This window comes from Eucyclogobius newberryi, unplaced genomic scaffold, assembly GCF_026437365.1.
Source record: "Eucyclogobius newberryi isolate DKJ021-1_F unplaced genomic scaffold, fEucNew1.0.hap1 SCAF_3, whole genome shotgun sequence".
NCBI classification, from domain to species: domain Eukaryota; kingdom Metazoa; phylum Chordata; class Actinopteri; order Gobiiformes; family Gobiidae; genus Eucyclogobius; species Eucyclogobius newberryi.
The window spans coordinates 29,011,943-29,036,656 of NW_027315945.1; the positions used below are offsets into that span (position 1 = coordinate 29,011,943).

Sequence of the window (24,714 nt, forward strand, 5' to 3'; positions counted from 1 at the left end):
ACTCGGTGAAAAAAGTTTGAACACCCCTGGTGTATAGAAACACTGTATATCTCTATTGACTTCCATTATAAACACATGTTTGGCTTAAACCCTATATTATAATAAGATAGATTCCAATAGCAATATAGCCAAACTGTTTTAATTGTGATGGTCTAAGGATAAAGTTTGTCTGTGACACCCAGTGACTGCTGCTTGTGTATAAGAAAATTACAATCTCTTTTGACTTCTTCCTTCCCAATTAAGCGTACGGGTCAAAAAAATCAGTTGCAATTTTGTCATTAAAATGGAAAAGCCGGAATATTATGTTTTTTTTTTGTCTGATAAAGGGAGAAAATCCTGTGTTTGCTGTGCATTTCAACAAAAATAAATCCCATCCCAGAACAATCTCATCTTGATTCATACTTCACAAAGTCACACAGAATAATAGAAGTGGAAATTTAAAACTGTTTAGGAGCAGCCTATCGAGAATATTTACCAAAAACAGGGTCTCTTTTGTTTTAATTAAATATTTTCAGAACGTTTTTACAACAGTTACAGTCACTAAATTCACCATAATAAAAATGTCACTTGCTCAGTACAATCTCTATCCTCTGAACAGTTCATGTTAAACAAAATGAACAGCAAATAGTCTGTATTTCAGCCGGGCATGACTGATCCCACCCTCGGAAACTGCGCCCAGCTTTGTCGCCGTGGTAAAGCAGTTTGTGGTCATTGAAGGCTGCAGTTCTTTGTCCGTTTACCTGGTGAAGGAGCGGACGTGTCGGCCCCTCCCTCCTCCGCTCCCACCTCCACCGAACTTGCTCCCCTGGGACCCTCTTCCTCCGCCCCCCGCGCCGCCTCCGCTCAGCCACGACAACCCGGTGCCACCTCTGCCCCGCGGAGCTCTGTCCCGCGGAGCCAGGCGATATGCACCTGCAAAGACAGTGAAAACAATGTTAAGGCTTTGATTCAGAAGAGCGCAAGTGACATTTTGGTTAAATTGTACATGTCAAATCAGGGTCATAATGAGCCTCGGCAGAAGTATGACCAGAATCCTTTTAGAGTTTCTGATTAACCCTCATAATACCCTCAAAGCTAACAAACACACACAAAAACAACAAGACTTTCTCATGTTGTGGAGAGAGGCCGACTACAGACACGTGGGTCATCCAGACTGAAAATAGCACGAGGGCTGTACTAGGGTTATATACGCTACACAAACTTCAACAGAATTGTGTTCAGAGATGGCTTCAAAAGTGATTTATTGCCAAATGGAAAAATATATTAAAAGTGCACTATGTAACTTTACTGGTGCAGGTTTACTGGAAAGGGTTTTTGCTTTGCCTGGAATACTGTATTCCACAGTATGGCATTACACTTATCCATCTTGGATTCATTAAATTACTGGCGTAAATAAGAAAAAAATATATAGAAAATATAGATGGGAGATGCATAAAAAATAACAATATTGCAATTGTCTAGAATATGAAGTATATTGGCCAGGATTAAAAGTAAAAACGACCTCAAAAAGAGACAGAAATGTCAAGTGTAACCTTCCAAACCAGGGGCTAAAGTGCAAGTTATGCACTATTGTGCTTAATCTACCACTGAAGATATTTACAGGTACATACGGTAATGCAAAAAAACAACTACATATACATTAGTGTCAGTATTTCCCATCCATAACTGAAAAACATGCACTCTTAAAGTGAGCGGACTTCACTCTTCAAAGGTCTGACCTGTAACTTGGCCTAGTGGCATTACCTGCTTGTCCCCCTGGAGATGGACAAGTTTAATGCCAGTCTGTGGAATATACCAGGCAGTGTTACCGTTTACATTTTAGTATAATATAATACTACTAATGCTTAGTTATTCTTTTGTGGTTTGTTTATGTAAGTAAACTTCGTTCCTTCTGCTGTCACGTAATAAGAATATCACTTTAACTGTTTTGTTTCTCAGCCCTGGGAAACCGGATGTTAAGTTTGTGGTTGAATGTTGTTCACGCACCAGCAGGAGGTTGTCTTGACTGCAGCGGTCCTCGGGTGAAGTTGCTCTGACCTCCGCGTGGTTCACTGTACGTCCCTCTGTGTGTGACTCCCGGGACCTGTGCGCCCCACGAGGAGCCGCGCCCGCCTTCTCTGCGAGCGTAGTTACCTGTGATGACACAAGGAGAACCATGTCAGCTACATGCCGCCCTAGCTTTTAAATTCACTTTTTGGGCATGCTTTACAGTTTTTCTGAGAAGTTAATTCCTAGTCGAGTACAAAAATGGCCATTAATAAGTCAACTAAATTAGACAAAACATTTTACTTCATGGATAAACAATGATGGGCAATGAATGGAATATAATAAATAAAAAAAACTCCTCAAATCAAGATGCATAAATTCTGATTTCAAGTAAAGTTGGGTTAGGGTTTAGGAAACAATAACTTTTATTTGTTCCACTATATATAAATATAATGTAATTTATTATTTATTCAGTTTTTGCCAGGTAGAAAAGATGATCTTGCACATACCAGAGAGCAGGACTCCTTTTGGTTGTGGAGGAGTAAAGAATCGCGTTTGGCTGTTGAACGTCGCTCTGCCTCTGTTTCCCGTGAACAGTCCTCGTGTGGGGGGTTTGGGGGAGCTTTTTGGGGGTCGTTTTGCGGCAAGCAGCCCGACTGGAGTAATGTCTTTGAACTCCGCAGCCACAAAGTCATCCACGTGCATACTGGGCGGGCGTGACGTGTTCTGTTTGCGCTGGCGGAAAATGTCGTGAGGGCGGTTGAGGTTTTGTCCGAATCCACCTCGACCTCCGCGACCTCGAGATTGGGCCATGATGTGGGCCCTTTTAGCCGGCTCGGTGTAGTCCATTTTCCCGCTGTGGAAACAAAGAATCATAAAACATCTGTCTTACAGTATACAGAGCTTTATGAACACTCAACGACGCTTTACATTGCATTATTCACTCCCTAACTTGCAGTAAGCTACTTTTGAACCACAGCTGCCCCCGACACCCAGCCACTACTTCACAACATTCATAATTTAGGAAGTATCTTGCACAAGGACTCAACAACAGTATTGACTCGACCACAGAGGCTCTCAAACATGTCACACCAAATACAACCAAAGAAAAGCCCAGTCTTCCCAGATAACATCAGATGTAAGCCAGGTCTATAATAGGACAAGGTCTAAATTAACCAGGTCTTAGGACTTCAGTACATTTATATGACCAGAAACAATCTGATCACTAGAATGTTAAAACAAAACAATAATTAGGTATATTAGGTATAAACATGGACAAGAGAAACCGGATAATCAAAAATACTAATTTTAAAAGAAACCATTTGAGAAGACAATTTAAAACAACTTTCTTCTTTATTTTTAGCTCTTGCTTTACCTTGTTGTGTGTTTGTTTATAGTTCAAATAAAATATAATCAAATAAAAGGATCGCTTTCAGTTTTGTTGTTGCCACAATAGTTTGTCCTTTTTAACATAATTTTCCTTGTCACAACATATGCAAGTGTGAACAATCAATAAATCAGATGAACATTTCAATCCTCTCCAGATAAATAAACTCCAGAAATCAGATAACGGTCAGATTTTTAAACACAAAACAATACCAATACACAGCAGTTCTAAGAAATCACCAAAAGAGGAGCGAAAAAGTGCGCTAAATTAAGCAAACAAAAGAACTATAGCCGAATCCACGTAGCAACAAGAACTGCGCTGCCATAAAAGCCGCTGTCCCCACCAATAGTAAAAACATGTACAAGTAACCTATAACTATTGATTGAAGAGGTTTGTTTTACCTTGACGTGATAAATGTCTCGTGCTTGTGCTTGCCCAGTCGGAAGCCTTTCGAAGGTTTGGCGTGTCCCGGGGAAGAGGGTTCGGACAAAAAGGAGCGCTCCAGTTCAGTCTTCAGATCCAGCTCGGGACAACACTCCTGAGCCAAACCCATCAGATCCACCTTCACCTGTCGCAATCGAACAAAACCCGTTTAAAACACCGCCCGGATGTGTACAGCGGCTGTTTAAATGTTTAAAAGCAGACTAACAATGTCGAGATCGGGCTCAATGTCCTCGTTTTGGAATGGAGAAAACCAGAGCACCTTCAGCTGTTCATCCAGAGCTTCAGACAGTATGTAAACAGACCTAAAAGAAATAAAAGCATCATGTTTAAATGTGTTGGTAATTCTGTGTTTTCAGCCAATAAAGAAATCGCCCCATTTTAAATTGCACACACTTTCCATTGTCCGAGACTGATCCTAACCTAATCCATAATAACAACTTTTCATTTAGTTTGAGTCATAGATTTATAACAAAAAAGCAACGTAATTTGGTAAATAGTTTGTCATTTTAGTTGATACAGTAAACGTCGAGCATGCTCAGTTTCTTTACGGTCTGGTACAGTTATTTTTTTTTAATGGAAATCTTGTCTCTAATTGTACATTCTGTTTTATTTTTTTTTAAATTGTTTTAATTTTTCTGTTAACGTCGACACAAACAAAATCAGTCGACAAAATTAGGATTGTCAGCGATTGTGCTTAATGTGTGACAAACGCACCTGTGATTAAACTGCATGTGGAGAGGCTCAGGAAGCGGCAGAGCAGGTTCTGAGTCCAAACCCGGACCAGAGTCTGAGGCCGATTCAAGAGTCTGTCTCAGAACGATGACATTCTCCAGCATCGTTTCCAGTGACTCATCCTCTTTGCATAATTTCTGTAAAAATGAAAGGTTAACGTTAGAAACATTAGCGCTGGTTGGAGAATTGTACTTTAGCGTGTTCCTGTACCGTGATGATTTTCTCTAAAGTGGGCAGTGGATGTGACTCAGAGTCTTCCCACTGCAGAAGGGCTTTCATTTCCGACCCGGTCAGCAGCCGCAGCGGGACGAACCCTGGCTCTTCACTGCGGGAATGGGGCTCATCGACACACTGAAAAACAGTCAGTGTGTTGCCAGTCAAAAATAGTCGGTCAAAGTGTACATTCGATGGAGACGCAATATGTAAGAAATGGACAGATAAATACCATCGTCTCCGTGTTGAGGATCTGTCTGAGGAAGTCCAGCAAAGAAGAGAGCAGATCTGCAGAATCTTTGTTGAAAGGAAAAACCAGTCTCTTCAACAGTGAGCACAGGTTTGAGTTGTGTTTCTTTAGAGCGCTGTAACAAGGACATTAACAGAAAATCTGATTACTAAGGTGCATTTTCCTAAATTATGCATGCAGTGTAGTGGACATATTCATTGTGCATGTGAGAAAGAAATGGTGGTGGTTGCTTCAATAAAATGGGGGCTAAACACCCTTTTTATATTATAATTGTACAGCTTAACACAGAATAATAAATTCTTTAATTCGCGATGTGGTCTTACTATTTACTGCCGTACTGTCAAAGTTCAAGATGATTCATATTATGGTCTTGTTTTGATATAACCTTTAGTATTCATTAGTAGCATCTGGGTATTGATGTTATTAAAAACCCTCAGTCATAAATTCGGTTATAGTGTTTTGTATTGAGTCCCATCGCTTACATCTTCAGGTGGTATAAACCGTAGTCGTGCTCTGTGAGGAAAGCCAGAGTTCGGATGCAGGTGAGGAGAAGAGAAACGGTGCTTTCTGAATTTCCCAAGACTTCCATCAAGGCGTTACAAACAGACGAAATCATCTCTCGTCCCGGAAGAGCATTGGCCAACTGCTCCACCTCCGACACACAGCCTTCACCGGGAGCCGACACAACCAGTGCAATATCCTAAAGGAGAAGCGGGAGAATAGTTCATTTATATGGTTTCAATCCAATACACTTTGATATCACGTTACATAAACAGGAGTCAAGAGTCCTCAAACGCACCCGTAACCCATGAATGAATAAAAACAACAAAAATAATACTACATTCTTTATTCTAGATCCCCATTAGTTACAGAGGCAAGAACTATTCTGCCTGGGATCAACATAAATGAAATACACAAAAGATAAAGAGGAGGATTCGGGGTGAGCGTTGGCAAGGTATTCTTTTCTTATGATCTCGGTTCATTTCATTTATTTCAAAGTATTGAATTTTCTCTATTCTCATGCACTTTTAACAATTTCTCTGCACATATAGTTAATTTTTTGAATCACTTCAAGCTGATGTGGAGCAAATTTGCGATGCCTCTAAAGGTCATGGTCAAGTTCTCAAAGTTGAAATGGAATAAAATCTGATTGGTATCGGTATTACTTGATATTGGATCGGAAAACAAAATCTCTGGTAACGTCCATCACTCTTGTTCTTCCCCGTGTTGAGCTGCACTGAGATCTTTGTTTCCGCTCGGGTTAGGGTTAGCGACGCTCACCTGGTCACACAGCGACTGCATGATGGTGCAGACGAGGTCGCTGCACTGTTGTTGCGAGGTCTGGTCTGAAGGGGGCGACAGCAGCGGCAGGAGCAGGGGAAACAGCTCGGCCAGTTGCTCATCTCCGGACGAGGCTCCAGACAGTAGATGTAACGCAGCGCTCTTGCAGGCTCGCTGCGACACCAGCGCGTCCAACAACGAGAGCAGACGAGCCACCTGAGCCCAGCACACGCCTTTCCCTTCAGCGCTGCAACAAACCCACAGACAAAAACTCCATTTAGCTTTGAGACTGAAGTTTGAGAGGCAGGTGGTGCATCACTGTGACTTATTGAAGAAATTGCACTTGCACTGACTTCAATATGAATAATGCACCTTGAGGTTTATGTCCAAAACTATTTCAACATTTGTGTTTCTTGCAGTGTTTCTCATTTTTGCTTTCAATTCTTTGATTATTTTTAATGTCACTTTACATCAAACGTAAATAAGATGTTATATTAAAACAGATTGAGCGCACGTTCACCAAATGTGCAATTATTTTTCTGGTAACTACTTCAACATGAGTATTAAGATTTTAACGTTTGTTACTCTATCAAACTCCAAAGTTAAATAACGTCAGAGAATCTTGGAAACGGTTCAAAATCTTAACATTGGATTAAATTTGACTCCTATACTATCGACACTATTTTGTTGTTGATAAATCAGAACGAATAGTGACACGTCTTTGCCTTCTGCCAACAACAGAGCAGTTGCGTGCACTGAACTCACGGCTGCAGCTCCTCCATCAGCTGGTCCATGACAGTTTTCATGATGAGTGTGGCCGTTGTGGAGGAGAGATCCGCCATCTGAACGCACACTCTCCTCAACATGGCGAGCAGCGGCGGGCAGGTGGTGGGACTGACACACGTGAACACCTCGGAGAACTCCTTCCACTTGGCTCGCAGATGCATACTCCACAGCTTTCTGGTGTTTAGAGCGACAGCCACGTCTTGGACCGAAATGCCCTGAAAGTCCAGAAACAAACACGATGATTTATGTACTGACAAACGCTAAGTGGTAGAGGAAAAACTGGGGAAAGGTTTGGACAGTTCAACATCATGACAGAAAGGTATAAAGGGTAGGCAAACCAGGCATAAGTTCTGCACTTTTTCGGTTTCTCTGGATGTAAGGTGTCACTGTTTCTGGAATAATGTCTGACCGAAATAAACAAATACTAATATAAACGACTACTTATTTATTTGCATTTTTGTCATTTATGTTTGAATCCAACACAAGACTGGACAAAAGGACTAGTGTTGTAAGGACTTAATTTCAATACAAATGAATAGCGGCTCAATAATCAATTTCTAGACACCAATGATAACCAAAGATTCTTATTTCAACTCGAACAATAGTACTCTCTGTATGTTGCCATGTGATCTTACCAGTTTGATACATGTTCAAACCAGTATTAAGTTTTGGTATCAATAAGAACTTTTGACAATCCTGAAGTGGACAAATTATTTGTATTTGATTGGAGCAATTATTGTAAAGATGTCATATGTTGCCATTTTAGCTGAAAACAATCCAATGGTAATAAGCAAAGTGAGATAAAAGTAAAGATACCTGTGTGCTCTGCATTGGGAGTGGCAGAGGAAGCAGCTCAGACAGTAACGTAAGGCCTGAGAAAAGTCCTTCAGGAGCTTTTAAGAGTGAACTGATCACCTCTTTTAGCATCAAGGACCACGTGTTACTAGCCAGTGTTTCTTCTGTGTGCGTCACCTACAGCAACAAATAGATAAAACATTAGCCAAATAACAGTTTGCAGTAGTGCAATAGAGGAGGGTAACCAATCACACACAACCCCCAGATCAAACAGATTGATTACCTCTTGAAAAGCGCTGTATCGGATTTTTCCATTTTAAAAACCATGATAAACCAAACTAGCTCATTTTAAACTCTTTGCAGCAGTCCAATTGTATTGCTCACCGACATAATGCTCAGAGGGCCTAAATGTGTACATATTCAGACCAAGTTTGTAAATTCAAAATTTGATGTATGCACTTTTTGATATATTTTGCTACTATTGCTATTGCTGTATGTTGAACCTTTTGCCAAGGCAAGTTCCTAGATTGTGAATTATGTTCACCGACAATGGCAATAAACCCCTTTCTGATACCGATTCTAATTATTCACCACAAGAAAAGAGTTTATAATCGCTTTTCACAACAACAAAAACCAGAGTGAATTGTTGTTTTGTCCGTCTTTTGGTCCGTATGCGATTTGTCGGCTCACAGCTTATGGAAGCTAAACTGTCTCACGCCAAATGAGTTCTCACGATATTTGTTTCACAAACTCTTGAGAATCATCTGGACAGGTTCGTCCCATTCGGTTTGAGCCTGGCCGCTGTGGGCCTGACCAATCACAGCGCAGCATTGTATTTTGGGCGGAAGTCAAAAGGACAAATCTAAACAAACATGGAGATGCAGAGAGACGTACTTTGGCCAGTTTTATCAGATTTCCGGACTATTTCATTTTTTAAAACGTGCACTTGTTGCACTTTTTCTTCGTTTTTGTCAATTTGAATTCAAATTTTTGAGCGCCATCTGGTGGCCATTTACCAGACTACAGACCTGACTGGAAATATAAGTGAAGCTACAGTAACCACACTTAGAATACACTGAGCTGTTTACGTGTGAAAATGGAGCATTAGTGTAACAGAACACACCTCTTCATTAACTCCTTGCGTAAAAGTGAGCAGGATGTCCACAATAAGTGCCTGCACTCTCATTTCCTCCCCGTCCAGACGTCCAGATGCTGGAATGGAGCACACGATCATGTGGAGGGTCACCAAAACGCTGGCGACCCGAGTGTCCCTGAACTGAAAGGCCCCTCCTCGCAGCAACTCGGTCAACATGGTGCGTAGGAGTCGCAGTGTGCTGATGCAGATGCTGACGATCATGCAGCGCTGGGGGGTCGGGCCCATGTGTCCGTGGAGACGCCAGGGCTGAAGCAGAACACTACAGAGTTTCTGTAGCACGCGCACACAGGTGTCCAGACCCTCTCCTGAAAACAGCTGCACCACTGAAAGGCTCCATTTGAGGTCTTTCTGTTGACCTACAAACGGAAGCACAATTGTATTACAAATTGTAATACTTTAAATAGTTTTTTCTGAAGCTTATAAAATCCAATAGTGGGTGGTCAGGTGAAATTAATATTTTTAGTATGTAGGGCTGAGGCTAACTTTTTTTCTGTTTAGACTAGTCAAATATTAATAAAGTGTATTATTGATGAAAAATGGATACATTTATTTATTTTACATTTTGATTTCATACTGACGCTGTATTTGTAATAATAAGGTCTTTTCATATGTGTTTTAGAGTTTGTATAGTCCAGATAACAATTAACATGGTCACGATTACCGTAGCTGATTAATCATTGCGGCCCTATTAGTCTGTAGATTTCTATGTGGCATGATGTTAAAGGCTCTTTAAAAATATGATCAATTTCCTCGTTTGGGTCATTGACATAATTTGTAATTTCCACCACCCGTAATGTCAATAATTATTAAATTAATTTCTACTCGTTCTACTAAAATGCTTATGTTGAAACTTGTAAAGATACAGTAATTTATTTAAGCTTAAACTTAAAATTTTGAACAAAATGAAAATGTGTGACTGTATAGATTTAACTAGAGTCTGAATAATTTACATTTTAGATCAAGTACATTTTTCAGTTTTTATTACTATTGGGATAGATATTGAGGTCTATGCATTATCTCTAGTAAGTTATGGACAAAAAACATTTTGTTATTTTTTGTTATTTTGAGTGACAGGGGTTTTCAGAGTTTTAATTGGGTATAAATCTGACACCAGATATGATAAACCATAACCAGAGAGAAAGCTGCAGAAAGGTCCTAAAGATATTTTACGTCATCAAAAATGTTAGTGTTTAATTTGATTAAAATAGGTTTTAAACCAATTTTAAAATGGGACACATTTTTCATGAAACATTTTAATTCTTAAATGTGCAAACCATGCTGTCAAACGATATACAAAGTATTTGGCAGCTTCTTTAAATAAGTCAAAAAATTTGCTTTAAGTGCAAAACATAATACAGTGTGACGCCCAAAAATAGGTGTAATGTCACACCACGACATCAGTGTCGGACTATATTACATAACCTTGATTTTTGAGCATTTGTTTTTAGAAATAAAGCTTTATATTATACAATGATCAGTAAATCTTTCATTTTTAATGTTCAGAGGTTACCCCTGATTAAACTGGGGTTATGGCCATTTTTAATGAAGGTTTTAATGCCATTTCAGATTAAAAAGATATCGAACATGAAACTCTGGTTTAATTATTGTCCCTTTTCTTTCCAAAGTAAAAGTACATATTGAGAGAGCTTGGTAAATCCATTATATTGGAATGATATTGAAGTAATGCAGCTATAATTAAGACATCATTTTTTTTATTAAAAATGCGTACATTTATTGATGTAACATTAAGAGAATACCTTTAATTAGTATCCCAAGTAATTGCATTAATTTATTCAAAGAAATATAATAAGATAAAGGTTTGTTTGTTTGTTTAAAGAGATTTCACAAGATTTATTAAAAACTACAATAAGCACCAAATTAGTAGTAAATATGAATGAACTTCATGTGCAGTGAACTATGTTTGTTATGAAAACAATAATAATAATAATAATGAAAATGAATTTATTTTTAGATCACATTTTGTATCATATGGTAACACCATACAAATGTTTACCAAATTATGTAAAATAAAAAAAATATAAATGTATATCCAAAGAATAGTTTGCTTCCAGATACTTCAGACTTTGTACAACACAAATATACCTTTTCTACTCATAAAATTTGAAGATGATTAAAAAAATAAAATGAAAGTTTTTGTGGGGTCATTGAGCCATAATTTGAGGATTTTGATTTAATGTAAAAACACAGTACAACCTCCTGCAAAAGGTTATAAAATCTGAAAATAAGCGCATTTATCAACATGAATAATACATAAATTACCTTCAGTGGGAGGTGAGGGACAGGCGAGGTGCCCAAGGATTCTCAGAGCAGTGACGAGTCCAGTCCCATCAGCTGTCAACACATTTTCCACGTTCTTGGAAAAGAAGGCGTTTTGACACATGAAACACTGAATTTGCATAAAATACTGATCAAACAGAAGTGCAAAGATGTATCGAGTGCGTAGATGCAGTGGATAGATGATGTTACTAGAGAACATGGAGCTCAAGTAAAGCTGGGATGGATTGTTACGTGTAAAGTCACTATAAAAAAGAGACGGATTCTATTTTGAAAATTGAAGTAAAAGGTGAAAAAAGAAAAGACATAAAGCCAATAGTGTTTCTCAACTGTGGTACGCAAGTTTCTTCTGGTGGTACGTGGATTCTTCTCCAAGTCAAGTGTTTGTTCAATATTGAGTTCATTTTGATCATGTTTTCGTCCTCTTTGGGCAAGGGCTTTTTAGAACAAGTTAAAATCATAGTATAGTCCTTTTGAACCCAGTTTAGACCTAGAATAGTCCAATTTTTCACCCATTTTAGAGCTGGTGGTACTCGTAAGGCCAAATATTTTCTTAGTTTGTGTGAAAGGTTTGAGGAAAAACAGTCTATTGAAAAGATACAGGATGTTTCTTTATATTTCATGTAAAAAGAATAAACACAATTACTCAACAAATGTATTAACAGCCAAAAGTTACCTGTTTAATGTATTCTATGAGTGTGGGTATACTGCCCATCTCAAATCGTAGCTTCTCCAGAGGCTCCAGCCATTTACTAAGTTCTACAAAGAAAAATTTTGAACAATAGAAATTAAATGTACAGAAACACAATGCTGAGCTTTTGAAACGTACCTTGTAACTTGGCATTCGTCTCATCAGCCTTTGCAATGGTCAACAAAGGAGCACCGAAGTGTTCCATCATCCGGAGCTCATTGGAGCTCTGCACCACCAGTAACACCAGCATGCACGCATAGTTGTAGGTGACTGCTTTGCGAGCTTTGGTGTCTCTGCAACAAAACAAACAGGTTAGTTTGGTTTAGTAAATGTCTTTTCTGGCACTGGGGTGGGTTAAAATAAGCCTTGTGTTTTTCTTCTAATAGGACATATGATGAAGGTAAATATGCTCATTGCTTTTGTAGCGTCATCTGTCTTGCAAGTTGATATTCAAAATACGAAAACACAATCATTACCCACGCTCATGTTGCGCATCAGGGCTTAAAGGCGCAATGGACGATTTTTCGGCAATTTGAGAACGCAGGCGGAAGTGCGCATGCGCACTCCCCCGTGTGGACTGATACAACACACACGTACGTTTGTTTATTAGAGCAACGGAGCGCATCGCATCTCTCGTCTCCCGTACATTTCTGTCCACTTCTGCGTCAGCTCAAACTGTCTTTCTCCGTCTTCATTTTGCCCCGTACACTGAGGGAACTATATTATGATAGATCCATGCGCTTAGGCACGCGGAAACGTGGGGACAAGCCTGACGCGGCTGCAGGTGAGCGGTAGGTGCGTTTTATGATTGATACGTGGCAGGACAAATGATTTATCCACGAGGAAATATGATAAAGAATTTGCTGAAAAAAATCGTCCATACCACCTTTCATTTTATGTTTTAAGTCAATTTTGGACTCAAAACTGTACCGATTGTATCCATTTCTGTACCAATGACTGTCTTTTTGCCAACAGCATGCAGCGCAAAATAAATAAATAACTATTAGGTGGGTGGTTTTAAATCTTCCAATAATAATAATCTCTGTGCTATCCATCTTGGTTGAGGTTGATGAATTGCTCAAAAAGTGAATGGACATGTACCAAAAGGTTTTAGGTGTATTTTTAATCAGGACTTAAGATGCTTTTAGATATGGTAGTTTTTTACCCCCATAATTATGACAGTGATTATGATGATTGTGATTATTATTATTCATAAGATATAGCAAATCATCTCATTTGCATAATATATTCACTATAATTCAACATATTTCCCACTTCTATCAGCTGCAAACCTGGAGGATTCAGGAGGAGTATGACTTACCCTTGGCCTTCCTTGCTGTAGTGTTGGAGCAGAGTGACCAGACAGGAAATGTTACTGTCCAAGCTGAACACGTGAGCCACAGCACTGCGTCCAGTCTGCGTGAACGTCATCACGTAGAGGCCGTTTAGCAGGCCGAGTATCTCTGCATTGTCCCCTTCTTCGAGTCCCACTCCTCCCTCTCCGCCAATATTCACGTGACTCATGAGCTCGGAAACACTCTGAAGAGCATGTAGCGCCTGCATCAACCACACTCCAAAGCCCTCTTCGCCAAATCCTGGTCCGGTGAGGGCACTTTCTCCTCCGCTAAATGGCATTTCCTCGGTCTCTGCCTCAGTTACAGAAGCTAGAAGTCGTAGCAAAAGGTTTGAAGTTGAGGGCTGAGCAAGAAGAAATAACAGGCCCGACTGTGTGAGGGACAGGAATCGCAGAAGTTCTTTGATGCCCTGTATGATGCCCAAGTGTCCAGCTGTGGCGGCGGCTGACAGCACCACGGTAACGCTCTCCAGGAAGTGACACGCGTGCATGTACCTGCAAGTGGAGGGACAACATGACAAATACTATCAAAAGCCCATTGATCAAGTCAATAATTGCTGTAACTTGAGATGTCAAACAAAATAGTCACAATTGGCAAAGGCTATAATTATTTATAAAGCACAAAAGATGGGGTCTTATTATGAATAAAACATGCCAACACAGAAGGTCAACATGTGGTTCATAATATGAGTTTAGCTTTTCATATTTCAGTTTATAAAGAGTCTTGCTCTTTGAAATGCTTGAAATAAGCACCATGAAAGAATTGAATTTAAAGCAAAAGTAACAAATTTAAAGCAAAAGTAACAAATTTAATTGCAGTACTTAAGGAAGTATCACAATTAGATACGTTTCCATAATGGTTCAGCCCTAAAAATTGCAACATTTCCCATTTGTTTACCAGTACCTGTACAATGTTGGGTATGGGTCATCTCTTTCCTGTGGCCCGGTTATTCTGGCTGTAGTGGGGAAGGCTTTTCCAGGAGGTTGAACCATGCAATGAGGAGCAGTCTCCAGCAAATGATGCAACTCCTCCAAAAGACCACCAAGTCGATCCAGCTCCGTCTCACTGACTACAGAACAGCTGAGCGGCGGGTCTTCTTCCATGGGGCTCTCAGCGCCCTCCACGTCCTCCTTCGGGGAACCATTAAACACATTATTGATTCAATCTAGTATTAATCCAATACATGACAGTTCATACCTGAACAGGCTCACGCTCACTGAGGGAGTCTGCAGATCGCTGTAAATCTGACAGCACTTCATAGACATGACTTTTCTGAAGTATGGCGTTTCCAGCTGTTATGACTCTTACAGTTTCTTCACGCAAGAATAAATGAACCAAGCGCTGTTAAAACAACAATGAAATGTAATTGGAAAAAATATATATATTACAACAACAACAACATGCATACTATAAATGTATTAAAAATGTGTTTTCAACAGTCATGTTTCTCACCTGGTATCCACTCTTCTCTTCGTTCTCAGAGTGCAGGAAGCCCTCCACACCAGCAGGAGCGCTGATCAGAGCATCCAGCGCCTTCAGGAGGCAGAGTTTCAGTGTTGAGGAGACATGGTCTGTGTGAAGCAGCTGCAACAGCACATTCAAGACCCCAGCTCTAAGCAGTGTGGACAGGCCTTGTGGGCATTCTGCCAGATTTGACGCCAGCTTGGCACCTGCTTTCAGCTGTCGAAGGTTCAGAGCTATGGGTTGTGTCAGAGCAATGTCCATATTTAGAGCCTGGAGAGCCCATTGGACAAATATGGCAATTTGCTCTTCCACCTTGTCCTCCCCCTCACACTGTTTAATTAAAGAAGCCAATCCTTTAGACAGCAATCCTGGGGCCTCCTCCAGTGCAGTGACCCAGCGGGTGTCTCTGTCAGCTCCAATAGATGCTTTCAGCTCTCGTAGTAGACCCACAGCCTCTGCCTCTCCTCCAATACTCTCCTCTGTACCACCAGGATCCATGGGCTCATCCACACTGGCCTTTTCCAGCTGTGTCTCAAAACGGGTTTTATACGGAGGACTGAAATACTGCATAGGCCTGAGCTCTCTTTCATACGGATCATACTGAACAGGTGGAACAGAAGCCAGGTCCTCCGCAGTATAGTCCATGTCAAATGTTGGCAGCTTGAAGCTGCCATTGTCAAGGTCATCTTCATCACTGGAAATCTGCTCATACCCGTCATTATCTGGGGCAGACAAAAGACGAGCAGAAAAAAGTTCAAAACCAAACAGATTGAGAAAACCACAACTAAAACTTCCCCCCCGAGATGCACACCATCACAGATTTTAACCTTTTTAAATCCAGGCTAAAAACTTATTTATTCAGACTGGCTTTTAACACTGTAATATAATGACACTTTATTTTGTTCATTTGTTATTTTGTAGTTTGTTTTTATTTAGTTTCATGTTTTGTATTGCCTTGATTTTATTGTGAAGCACTTTGGTCACTTTGAGTGTTGTAAAGGGCTCTATAAATAATGGTTGATTGGTTGATTGATCAAATGTATTGCACAACAGAGATTTTACAAAAGACTCCTCACTAAAAAAAGGAACTCTAGACATGCGCATTTAATTTATCATGCAGGCTATAACCAAAATGTAGGTCAAGCTGTTAGGAAGTTGGAAAAGCATTCTCACTAGCTGGATTTTAACCATTTAGCAACTAAAAAAAACTAACAAAAAATAAAAATCATGCTGGAGCATGTTTTCAAATGGATCCTTCTCCAGTTGGTTCCAAGGATAAACATGCCTGCACAGCCCACAGCGCAATTACTTGGATTGTGGAAGGAATCCATTAGGAAAGTCAGGCTTTCCTGTTCCACATAAACCTCCCATACCTTCCTCTAAGTCCAGGTCCTCACCCTCATCCTCCTCCTCTTCGTCCTCCAGAGCACTGCCCTCACTGCGTGCATCATCCGGGTCCTCGTCTTCCTCATCCTCTTCGCCCTCTTCCTCCACCTCAGCATCAGAATACGGCTCATCTGCCGGCAGTGACCGCTCAGGCGAGACAGCCTCCAGATAATCATTGCGACCCTCACATGGTTCTGTTTTCACAATGCCCACTGCGATCAGCATAACACACAAAGTTAGCACAGTTGTAGACATAAATGAAATCATTATTTTTACATTATATATATATATATATATTTTTTTTACTCGTCATTGGAAGTTGCTCCTCATCGTCGTCATCAGGTGGAGGAGGGCCAGGCGGTGTGCGTGGCCCCCGGGGACCTAGTCTGGGGGGACTCCCATTGTAATGCTCATCTTTTTCCCATTCTTAAAACAAAGTATACAATGAAATTAGGCTCATGGGGGGGGTTCATGTTTCACATTTTGGGTGTGGGGGTTTCATTCAGACGATGCACACCTTGCTTTACTCTTTTGAGCCCACTCTGCAGTTGTGGGGGAGGGGGAGGTGGTGGGGGGGGGGAGCCCTGATCGTGTCCATGAGAACGCTCTGAGGTTCCATACACAGCCACCGTCAGATTTGTGTACCAGCCACGCAGAACCAGGCCATCCGTGTTTACCTGCACATTCAACAGAAAACTATCTAGTCAATCACATTAAACAATGCTTTAGTCTTGCCTGAATTATTTGACTTGCCTTTCCACTTGGTCGGAAAATAATAGACTTGTTCTCATCATATTCAAGACTGAGGAGAGAAAGAACATCCTTAAAACAAACACGGCCATATTAAATAATTCAAAACAAATAATTGTTTTAAAAGTTTTAATATTCAAAACAATATTTTTTGTCCAAAACCATGAGACATATTTTATAATAAGTCCATTTCTTTTTCAGAAACAGTCACAGCGTTTACATGCCGGTGTGACTATTCACATCCCCTTTCACGGTTGAAAAATAAATTGACTCCTATGTTCCCATGTTTCATTTCTATATTTCATTCAAACCTCATATCTTTTACATGTGTGGCAGGAGCCAGTAAAGTGAGTAAGCAGCGGGTCTGCTCAGGTTTCCACATGTCTAGCTATGGGCCTCAGCACACATGGCAACATCCTCATTTTGTTTCCCTAAAAATAGGCAGAGACTACTAGACACATTTTTTCGAAACCCATGCATCTCGGTATCTGATACTGAGACTCAAAGCTCTGTAAATGGTGTTGCTCAAGGATATATAAGCTAGAGGGTGAAGAGGGTCCTGGCATTCACTCGAGTCCCTCTTGGTTTTCACCCGCCTCAACGCAGCATAGAAGATAAAAAAATGGCCTTCGCTGGTGTACTCAAGGATGCTGAAATCAAGGCTGCCATTGATGGCTGCGCAGCTGCTGAATCCTTCGACTACAAGAAGTTCTTCAAGGCATGCGGCCTGGCAGGCAAATCCTGTGATGAAGTCAAGAAGGCCTTCGCCATCATTGACCAGGACAACAGTGGCTTCATTGAGGAGGAGGAATTGAAGCTGTTCCTGCAGAACTTCTCTGCTGGCGCCAGAGCACTCTCTGACAAGGAGACCAAGGTTTTCCTGGCTGCTGGTGACAGCGATGGTGATGGCATGATCGGAGTTGATGAGTTTGCCGCCCTTGTGAAGGCATAAATTTCCATTGACCAAGAACTGCTTCTTTTCATGGAACTGCGAACGCCTTGCAAGATTCAGTATCATCTGCTGAAAGCATTTTTCATATCTTATTTATGAGTTGCCTGCGGACTGATTCTCTACATTCAAACATATATTTACTGTAAATGTAAATATTATTGTGTAAATGTTCTGAAAAAGATTTGTGCAAATTGTACAACACCAAGTGCACTTTTGAGGATGAGTGAAAAACCAGGAATAAATACTCGTTTGGTGTAAAACATAAAAAGAATCTCTTTGAGTGTCATTTTCAACTAGTGTGTGGGTGGAGCTGGGTTTCTGGAGAGACCAGTTGGCTAGGTGGGAACAAAGAACCTGTATATAGGTTGATGCAAACACAATAAACACACAGGTCCCGGACAAAAGGGCTCAAGTTCTCCCATGACCGGTTCTACAAGTGAAACCGACTTGAGCATCATCTGAATGTTGCCACAGATACAAAATTCAGGATTAGTGCAGGAATGAAAAAAAAAAAAAAAACTAACCTGCCCAGTCTATTGAAGGTGGAGCAGTTTGGCTTGGTGACATTGTTGAAGAAAATTTCCAACTGAAATGCATGAGGAGAGGTCTCACTGGAAAGACAGAGAAGATGTTATGACATAACAAACATTTTTATATATATGATAAACATTTGCAAGGCATAGTCTCACATTTGTTGGTCTTAGTTTATGGAACTTAAACATTCAGAAATTCTGGAGGTACAAAACTTGCCAATTAGCATGCACATCATTATTGATAAGGGGGTTTGTGTGTTATGTTTTGTGTATTTTAAACAGTGATGTTCTTTGGAAGAGGTTCATAAACAAAATACAGATATGTTTTTGTTAGAACAAACCCAATTTTCACAGAATTATTTACTAGTTTCATCAGGCACATCCTTCTGAAGAGTAACATATACATAGTAAAACATTCATAGGAAGGGTAGAATGTAGAATTTGTTATTTCAAACCCAATTTCAATACTAAGGAGAAAACTCAATGCTCTATATGCTATACTGCTTTTGATACAAAAAAAAAAACTACACAACATACATATACAAATACACATGGTCTTGTACTATGTTCTGCTGGATCAAAAAGACAATTCCACAACTATTCTGGAAAGGTCACATTTTTGTCCTATTTAGCTTGTTGTTAAGCACACCGTTTTTGATACAAACAAATCTCAATTAATTAATAATTTTATTTCTTCTTATAATCTTGATTTTATGTTTTTAACTGAAACATGGCTTGACAAAAACACAGGAAATGTAGTTCTGATAGAATCTGCTCCACCCAACTTTAAGTTTGAATCTGAAACACGAGAAAACAAAAAAGGGGGTGGAGTCTGTGCTGTCTTTAGAGATGAAATAATAACCCGCAGGTTGTCTTTTGGGGTGTTTTCATCATTTGAGTATGTATCCTTTAAAATGGAGCTAAAACGGTCTCCATCCATTCTCTTCACTGCCAAAGTTTTATTGATGATTTTACTGAGATGCTTTCAGTCGAATGCACAGACTTTGATGGTTTGGTCATTACAGGTGATTTCAACGTGCATGTTGATAATATTTGTGACAGAAACGCTAAAGAGCTTGATGCTGTCCTTGAAACCTTCAGTCTTACTCAGCATGTGAGAGGCCCCACCCACAGCAAAGGACACACTCTAGATCTCATAATTACAAAGGGGGTAAATATTTCAAATGTTAATGTGATTGATGATCACATGATCATTTCTGTGTCTTCTTTGACCTGTCTATTTCTCCCAAACCACCGGTTGGTCCTGCAGTTGTTCAGAGGAGACACATAAGTGATGGCACAGGTGCACTGTTTATGGAAATGATAAACTTTGAAAATGTCTCATGTTCTAATGTAAATGATTTGTTGAACTCTGTTACATCTAGTGTTTTGAATGTTCTGGACACCATCGCCCCTATAAAGGCTAAAATGGTTAAAAATAAGCAGAAGGCGCCGTGGAGAAATGATGATTCGGTCAGGGCACAGAAAAGGGAGTGCCGCAGGGCCGAACGGAAATGGCGCAAGTCAAAGCTCCAGGTTCAAAAAGAGATTTACAAAGAGAAGCTGAACATGTACAACCTAATCTTATGTAGAACTAGGGAAAGATATTTTTCTGAAATGATTGGAAGCTGCAGTAACAACTCGCGTGTCCTGTTTGCCACAGTAAACAGATTAACAAACCCTCCAGCTCAGCTGCCGTTAGAACTCATTTCCACATCCAAGTGTAATGAGTTTGCATTATTCTTTAATGACAAAGTTCAGGGCATTAAAAATGCTATAAATCCCACAATGCAAAAAATTACCCTAGAACCACCAAGACACTTAGAGCTAACTCACTTTGCACCAGTAACTGACAAAACTGTCCATGAGATCATCACCAGTCTGAGTTCATCTACATGCTGCCTCGATGTGTTACCCACCAGATTTCTAAAGTCTGTGCTGAACAGTTTGTTAGCACCACTCACTCACATAGTTAACATGTCGCTTCAATCTGGAACATTCCCAATGTCTTTGAAAACTGCGGTCATAAAGCCTCTCCTAAAGAAGAGCAGTCTTGATGCCGCAGTACTGAGTAATTACCGGCCCATCTCTAATCTGCCATTTTGGGGCAAAGTCCTTGAAAAGGTTGTTTACCAACAGCTCACAGATTTCCTCTTAATAAACAACTCATTTGATGTTTTTCAGTCAGGTTTTAGACCTCATCACAGCACTGAGACTGCTCTTGTCAAGGTGACAAATGACATCCGCTTGAACACTGACACGGGCAAAGCCTCAGTCTTAATTCTGTTAGATCTGAGTGCTGCTTTTGACACTGTCGATCATGGGATCCTCTTACAGAGACTAGAGGACTGGGTGGGCATCACTGGCACTGCCCTAAACTGGTTAAGGTCCTATCTGGAAGACAGGAAGTACTTTGTTGAAATTGGTAGCTGTGTCTCAGACCACATGACCCTGACCTGTGGAGTGCCCCAAGGGTCAGTCCTGGGTCCCCTTCTGTTCAACCTCTACATGCTGCCGTTAGGTCAGTTCATACGCAGTGAAAATGTGTCCTATCACAATTATGCAGACGACACTCAGATCTATGTTTCACTGTCGGCAGGTGACTATGGACCAGTAGATTCACTCTGTCACTGCATCCAACAGATCAGTGTGTGGATGCAAAACAACTTTCTCCAGCTGAACTCAGACAAGACTGAAATAATCGTTTTTGGCCCACAGAAACAAAGAGAAAGTGTTAGCGGCCACCTCCAGAGTCTCGCTCTAAAACCTACAAACCAAATTAGAAATCTGGGGGTAATAATGGACTCAGACTTGAACTTTAATAGCCACGTCAAATCAATAACATCAGCAGCTTTTTACCATCTAAAAAACATTGCCAAAATCAAAAATATAGTGTCAAAAGCAGATTTAGAGAGACTTATCCATGCGTTTGTCTCCAGTAGATTAGACTACTGTAACGGCCTGCTCACTGGCCTCTCCAAACGAGCTGTAAAACAGCTGCAGTACATCCAGAACGCTGCTGCTCGGGTCCTGACTAGAACCAGGAAGTATCATCACATTAGTCCTGTTCTCAGGTCTCTGCACTGGCTCCTATGGCTCAGAGAATAGACTTTAAAGCAGCTCTGCTTGTGTACAAGTCTCTCCATGGCCTAGCACCAAAGTACATCTTGGATATGTTAGTGCCATATGAACCATCTCGGACTCTGAGGACCTCAGGGACCGGCCTCCTGCTGGTGCCCAGAGTCAGGACAAAACATGGAGAATCTGCGTTTCAGTTTTATGCAGCTAAAATCTGGAACAGTCTTCCTGAAGATGTGAGACAGGCTTCTACTCTGACAATGTTCAAATCTAAGCTAAAAACAGTTTTGTTTAGCTGCGCATATGACTGAAAGGATTTTTTCTTTGCACTCTTCTCTTTTGTTTGTGATTTTATTAGTTTAGACAATCAGTTGGCTTGATCATTTTTAATTTAGTTAATTTTATTGTATTTCTGTTTCTGTAATTTCTTTGTGATTTGAATGCATTTTTCCTGCTGTGTGAAGCACTTTGAATTGCCTTGTGTATGAAATGTGCTCTACAAATAAACTTGCCTTGCCTTGATACATTTGCAATTACCTTAATTCTAAACGTAAAACATACATTTCACACCCAACCTTTTGTTTGTCTGGCCTGAAGGCTTTATTTGACAGGACAGCTGTATAACATTCAGCAAACATATTTTTGACAACCCTAATTTCAAATGTCATTGTTTCCAGCTGTGCCCTCAGAAAACATGTTCAAATCAAATAGAGCTTTTACTGATAACAATTGTAATTGTTATTTTATTGTTAATTACAAATACATTTGACACAGCAACATGTTGAGGTCATAATTTGGTGTTTTGAGTCTCAAGACAATTATCCAAAGACAATTATCAAATAGCAGAATGAGCCCCACACACGTGTCACTTGGGTTGCCAGTTTGAACCTGAGCGCGTCCTCTCTCTGCACTGAATGGTCACAACATCAAGTCCAACACCTGCACCAATCACAATTCATTGCAGCTTAGTGAGCCTGGAATTCTGGTGGTTCTGAGCTGAACTTGAAACATGGCTGGTCCATATAATGAGTAAACCAATGTGTATGTGTCTCAATCTGCAGGATAAAGCACTGGAAACTACTGTTGTCACAATATAAAAATGTCCAGCTTGATACATTCAACAACATTCAATATAGCATTACATTATAAACAAATGCCAAAGTATGCTTGTAATTATAGCTCTTACCCAAATGCTCTGTTATCAGGTAAACTGCTGTGGGCTTTTAATCCTGGAGGAATGACCCGCACCTCTGTTATTAGGACTCCACAGGGAAAACGCACCACATCTACATTGGTTATCTACAACAGACCAAAAACAAAGTTATTGATGAATGCATTCAATTCAGAAAATTAAACAACATCCCACCTAATCTTTAATCTAATTAATTTTGTAAAAGCTGTATGAATGAAAGCCAACTTTCTGTATCTAATTTTAAAGGAGCTTTATGTCCATAACATAATTATTACAAGCGGACAAGGATGAACGAATACGCTGCGTGTAAACGTAACGTGTATGTTATCCTAGTGCTAGATTAATTTCGTTGTGGGCCAATAAAAGTTTTAAATGTATTGTACACGCTTGAGACTAGAAATTATAATTTATGAACACTGCTTACAAAAACGAAGTGAACCAATGGGGTTAATAAATAATGAGGGCCGTAATGTATTTTTTTAATAAATTGTACATCGTTATTTTATGATCTGTCAGTGGTTAGTCATTTCTGTCGTTTCTTAGTTATGTTGATTTTGCATAGAGAAGATAAATGTGGGCTACTGTAAATGTCATTAATACATTTCACAAAAACAGAGACCGCCAGAAAATGAAAACAAATCACGACAAAATAATGTATGAATGTTGAGCGATAAGAGGGATAAGAGGCGACTGTGTGTGTAAGCTCGTAAACAATACAGTTTACAGAAGTTTTAAACTATGTGAAGCTCAATTAAGTAAAATAGATAACGTTACGAGTAAAGTAAACCCGTTAGCCACTGTTAGCAATTTAGCGTCGTGGTAAAACAACTGTTAATATAATAGACACAAACAATGCAATGTAATCTTGTAGCGGCTCAAAACCGATCGTGTACGCTGGAGAATAAAATAGTTTACCTCAGCACTCTGATGCTTAAATGTATCTAAAAATAACAGCTCCACAGAAGTCTCCCCCGCCATCGTTTTCTACTCTCCGCGGACAACGGTTTTACTTCCGGGATCTAAGAGTATGACTTCCGCTTTGGTTATTATTATAATTTGTTTTAGCTTTTTGCCTATTTCTTTCGGATTTATTTTTTTGCATCAATTCATTGACTTTTAGTTTTGGCTGAATGTAATACCGTAATAAGAATTGTATTTATTTTTTTATTTTTTTGTTTGTTTATTTTTTTATTTATCGACATGTATTATGGTTTACGGTTTTTATTTACTGTTTCAGCTACTATTTATTGTTTTCGGTTTTTTAATGGTTTTATTGTTGTTTTCATAAACACTGTTGGAACAATTGTATTTGTTTGTTTTTAATGGTTTTCTGTGAAGCACTTTGGAAATTATTCAGTTTATAAAATGTGAAAATTTGCCATATAAATAAAGCACTGGACTATATGGAATTTGGTTGGGCGTTATGCCTAGATGTATTTTATATTCACTATGTACATATGCTGCAAATCTGTATAACTGTCCCTAAGTATTTGACACAAATATTGTGCTATTTTTACTTATTATTATTATCATACTAATTAGTATTTTCGTTATTTATTATTATTATTCAAAATGTTTTTAATGTACCGTGTTTCTCTTTTTTAATTACTTTTTTTGCTTTTTGCTTGTTGTTGTATTGTAATGTAACGTGCAGGCTACTGTTGTGTCTTAATCATTTCCTTTATAGATCAATAATGTTTGTTTAAGTTATCTTATAAGATAATACCATAGGCCTTTAATAATAACTTGTAGCCTTTTTTTTAACTATTTCATAATGGAGGGTCAATGTTTCTAAATTTGACTTGTAGTGGAGCAGTAAAAGCTTCCATTTGAATTTGTCCAATAGGACGTGTGCTCGTGGTGTATGACGCTGTAATGTGTAACGTTGATGATATTACTATTTAGTAGTAGAAAAAGCTTCAGTTGTAGTCATCTGGACTCAGTTTGAAAAATAGACGTTTCGACTCTCATCCAAGAGTCATTGTCAA

At 39.6% G+C, this 24,714-nt stretch overlaps 2 protein-coding genes across 2 annotated transcripts; one reads left to right on the forward strand and one right to left on the reverse strand.

The window, feature by feature from the left end:
• Window positions 1-487: 487 nt before the first annotated feature.
• virma (vir like m6A methyltransferase associated) lies at window positions 488-23,741 on the reverse strand. The gene is made up of 27 exons (XM_072461353.1): window positions 23,642-23,741; window positions 22,721-22,833; window positions 18,448-18,534; window positions 16,975-17,023; window positions 16,739-16,898; window positions 16,528-16,647; window positions 16,209-16,433; window positions 14,824-15,557; window positions 14,569-14,712; window positions 14,275-14,501; window positions 13,338-13,865; window positions 12,155-12,309; window positions 12,002-12,084; window positions 11,311-11,404; window positions 8,998-9,386; window positions 7,896-8,051; window positions 7,059-7,294; window positions 6,294-6,540; window positions 5,495-5,712; window positions 4,995-5,127; window positions 4,760-4,900; window positions 4,532-4,686; window positions 4,023-4,119; window positions 3,775-3,941; window positions 2,496-2,842; window positions 1,987-2,133; window positions 488-912 (listed from the first exon to the last, which is right to left on the reverse strand). The coding sequence occupies exons 1-27, from the start codon at window positions 23,702-23,704 to the stop codon at window positions 737-739; spliced, it is 5,391 nt and encodes a 1,796-aa protein (XP_072317454.1). The 5' UTR covers window positions 23,705-23,741; the 3' UTR covers window positions 488-736.
• LOC140373770 (parvalbumin beta-like) lies at window positions 17,520-18,194 on the forward strand. Its single transcript, XM_072460421.1, has one exon. The coding sequence runs from the start codon at window positions 17,594-17,596 to the stop codon at window positions 17,921-17,923; it is 330 nt and encodes a 109-aa protein (XP_072316522.1). The 5' UTR covers window positions 17,520-17,593; the 3' UTR covers window positions 17,924-18,194.
• Window positions 23,742-24,714: the final 973 nt, after the last annotated feature.

What these genes read in the sequence shown, in the direction of transcription:
- LOC140373770 (XM_072460421.1), top strand. Translation starts at nt 17,594, where the DNA reads ATGGCCTTCGCTGGTGTACTCAAGGATGCTGAAATCAAGGCTGCCATT.
- virma (XM_072461353.1), bottom strand. Translation starts at nt 23,704, where the DNA reads ATGGCGGGGGAGACTTCTGTGGAGCTGTTATTTTTAGATACATTTAAG. An exon ending in GGAGCAACTTCCAATGACGA is followed by an intron (nt 16,434 to 16,527) that starts GTAAAAAAAATA and finishes TGCTGATCGCAG; the next exon opens with TGGGCATTGTGAAAACAGAA. An exon ending in TGCAGTCGCTGTGTGACCAG is followed by an intron (nt 5,713 to 6,293) that starts GTGAGCGTCGCT and finishes CTTCTCCTTTAG; the next exon opens with GATATTGCACTGGTTGTGTC.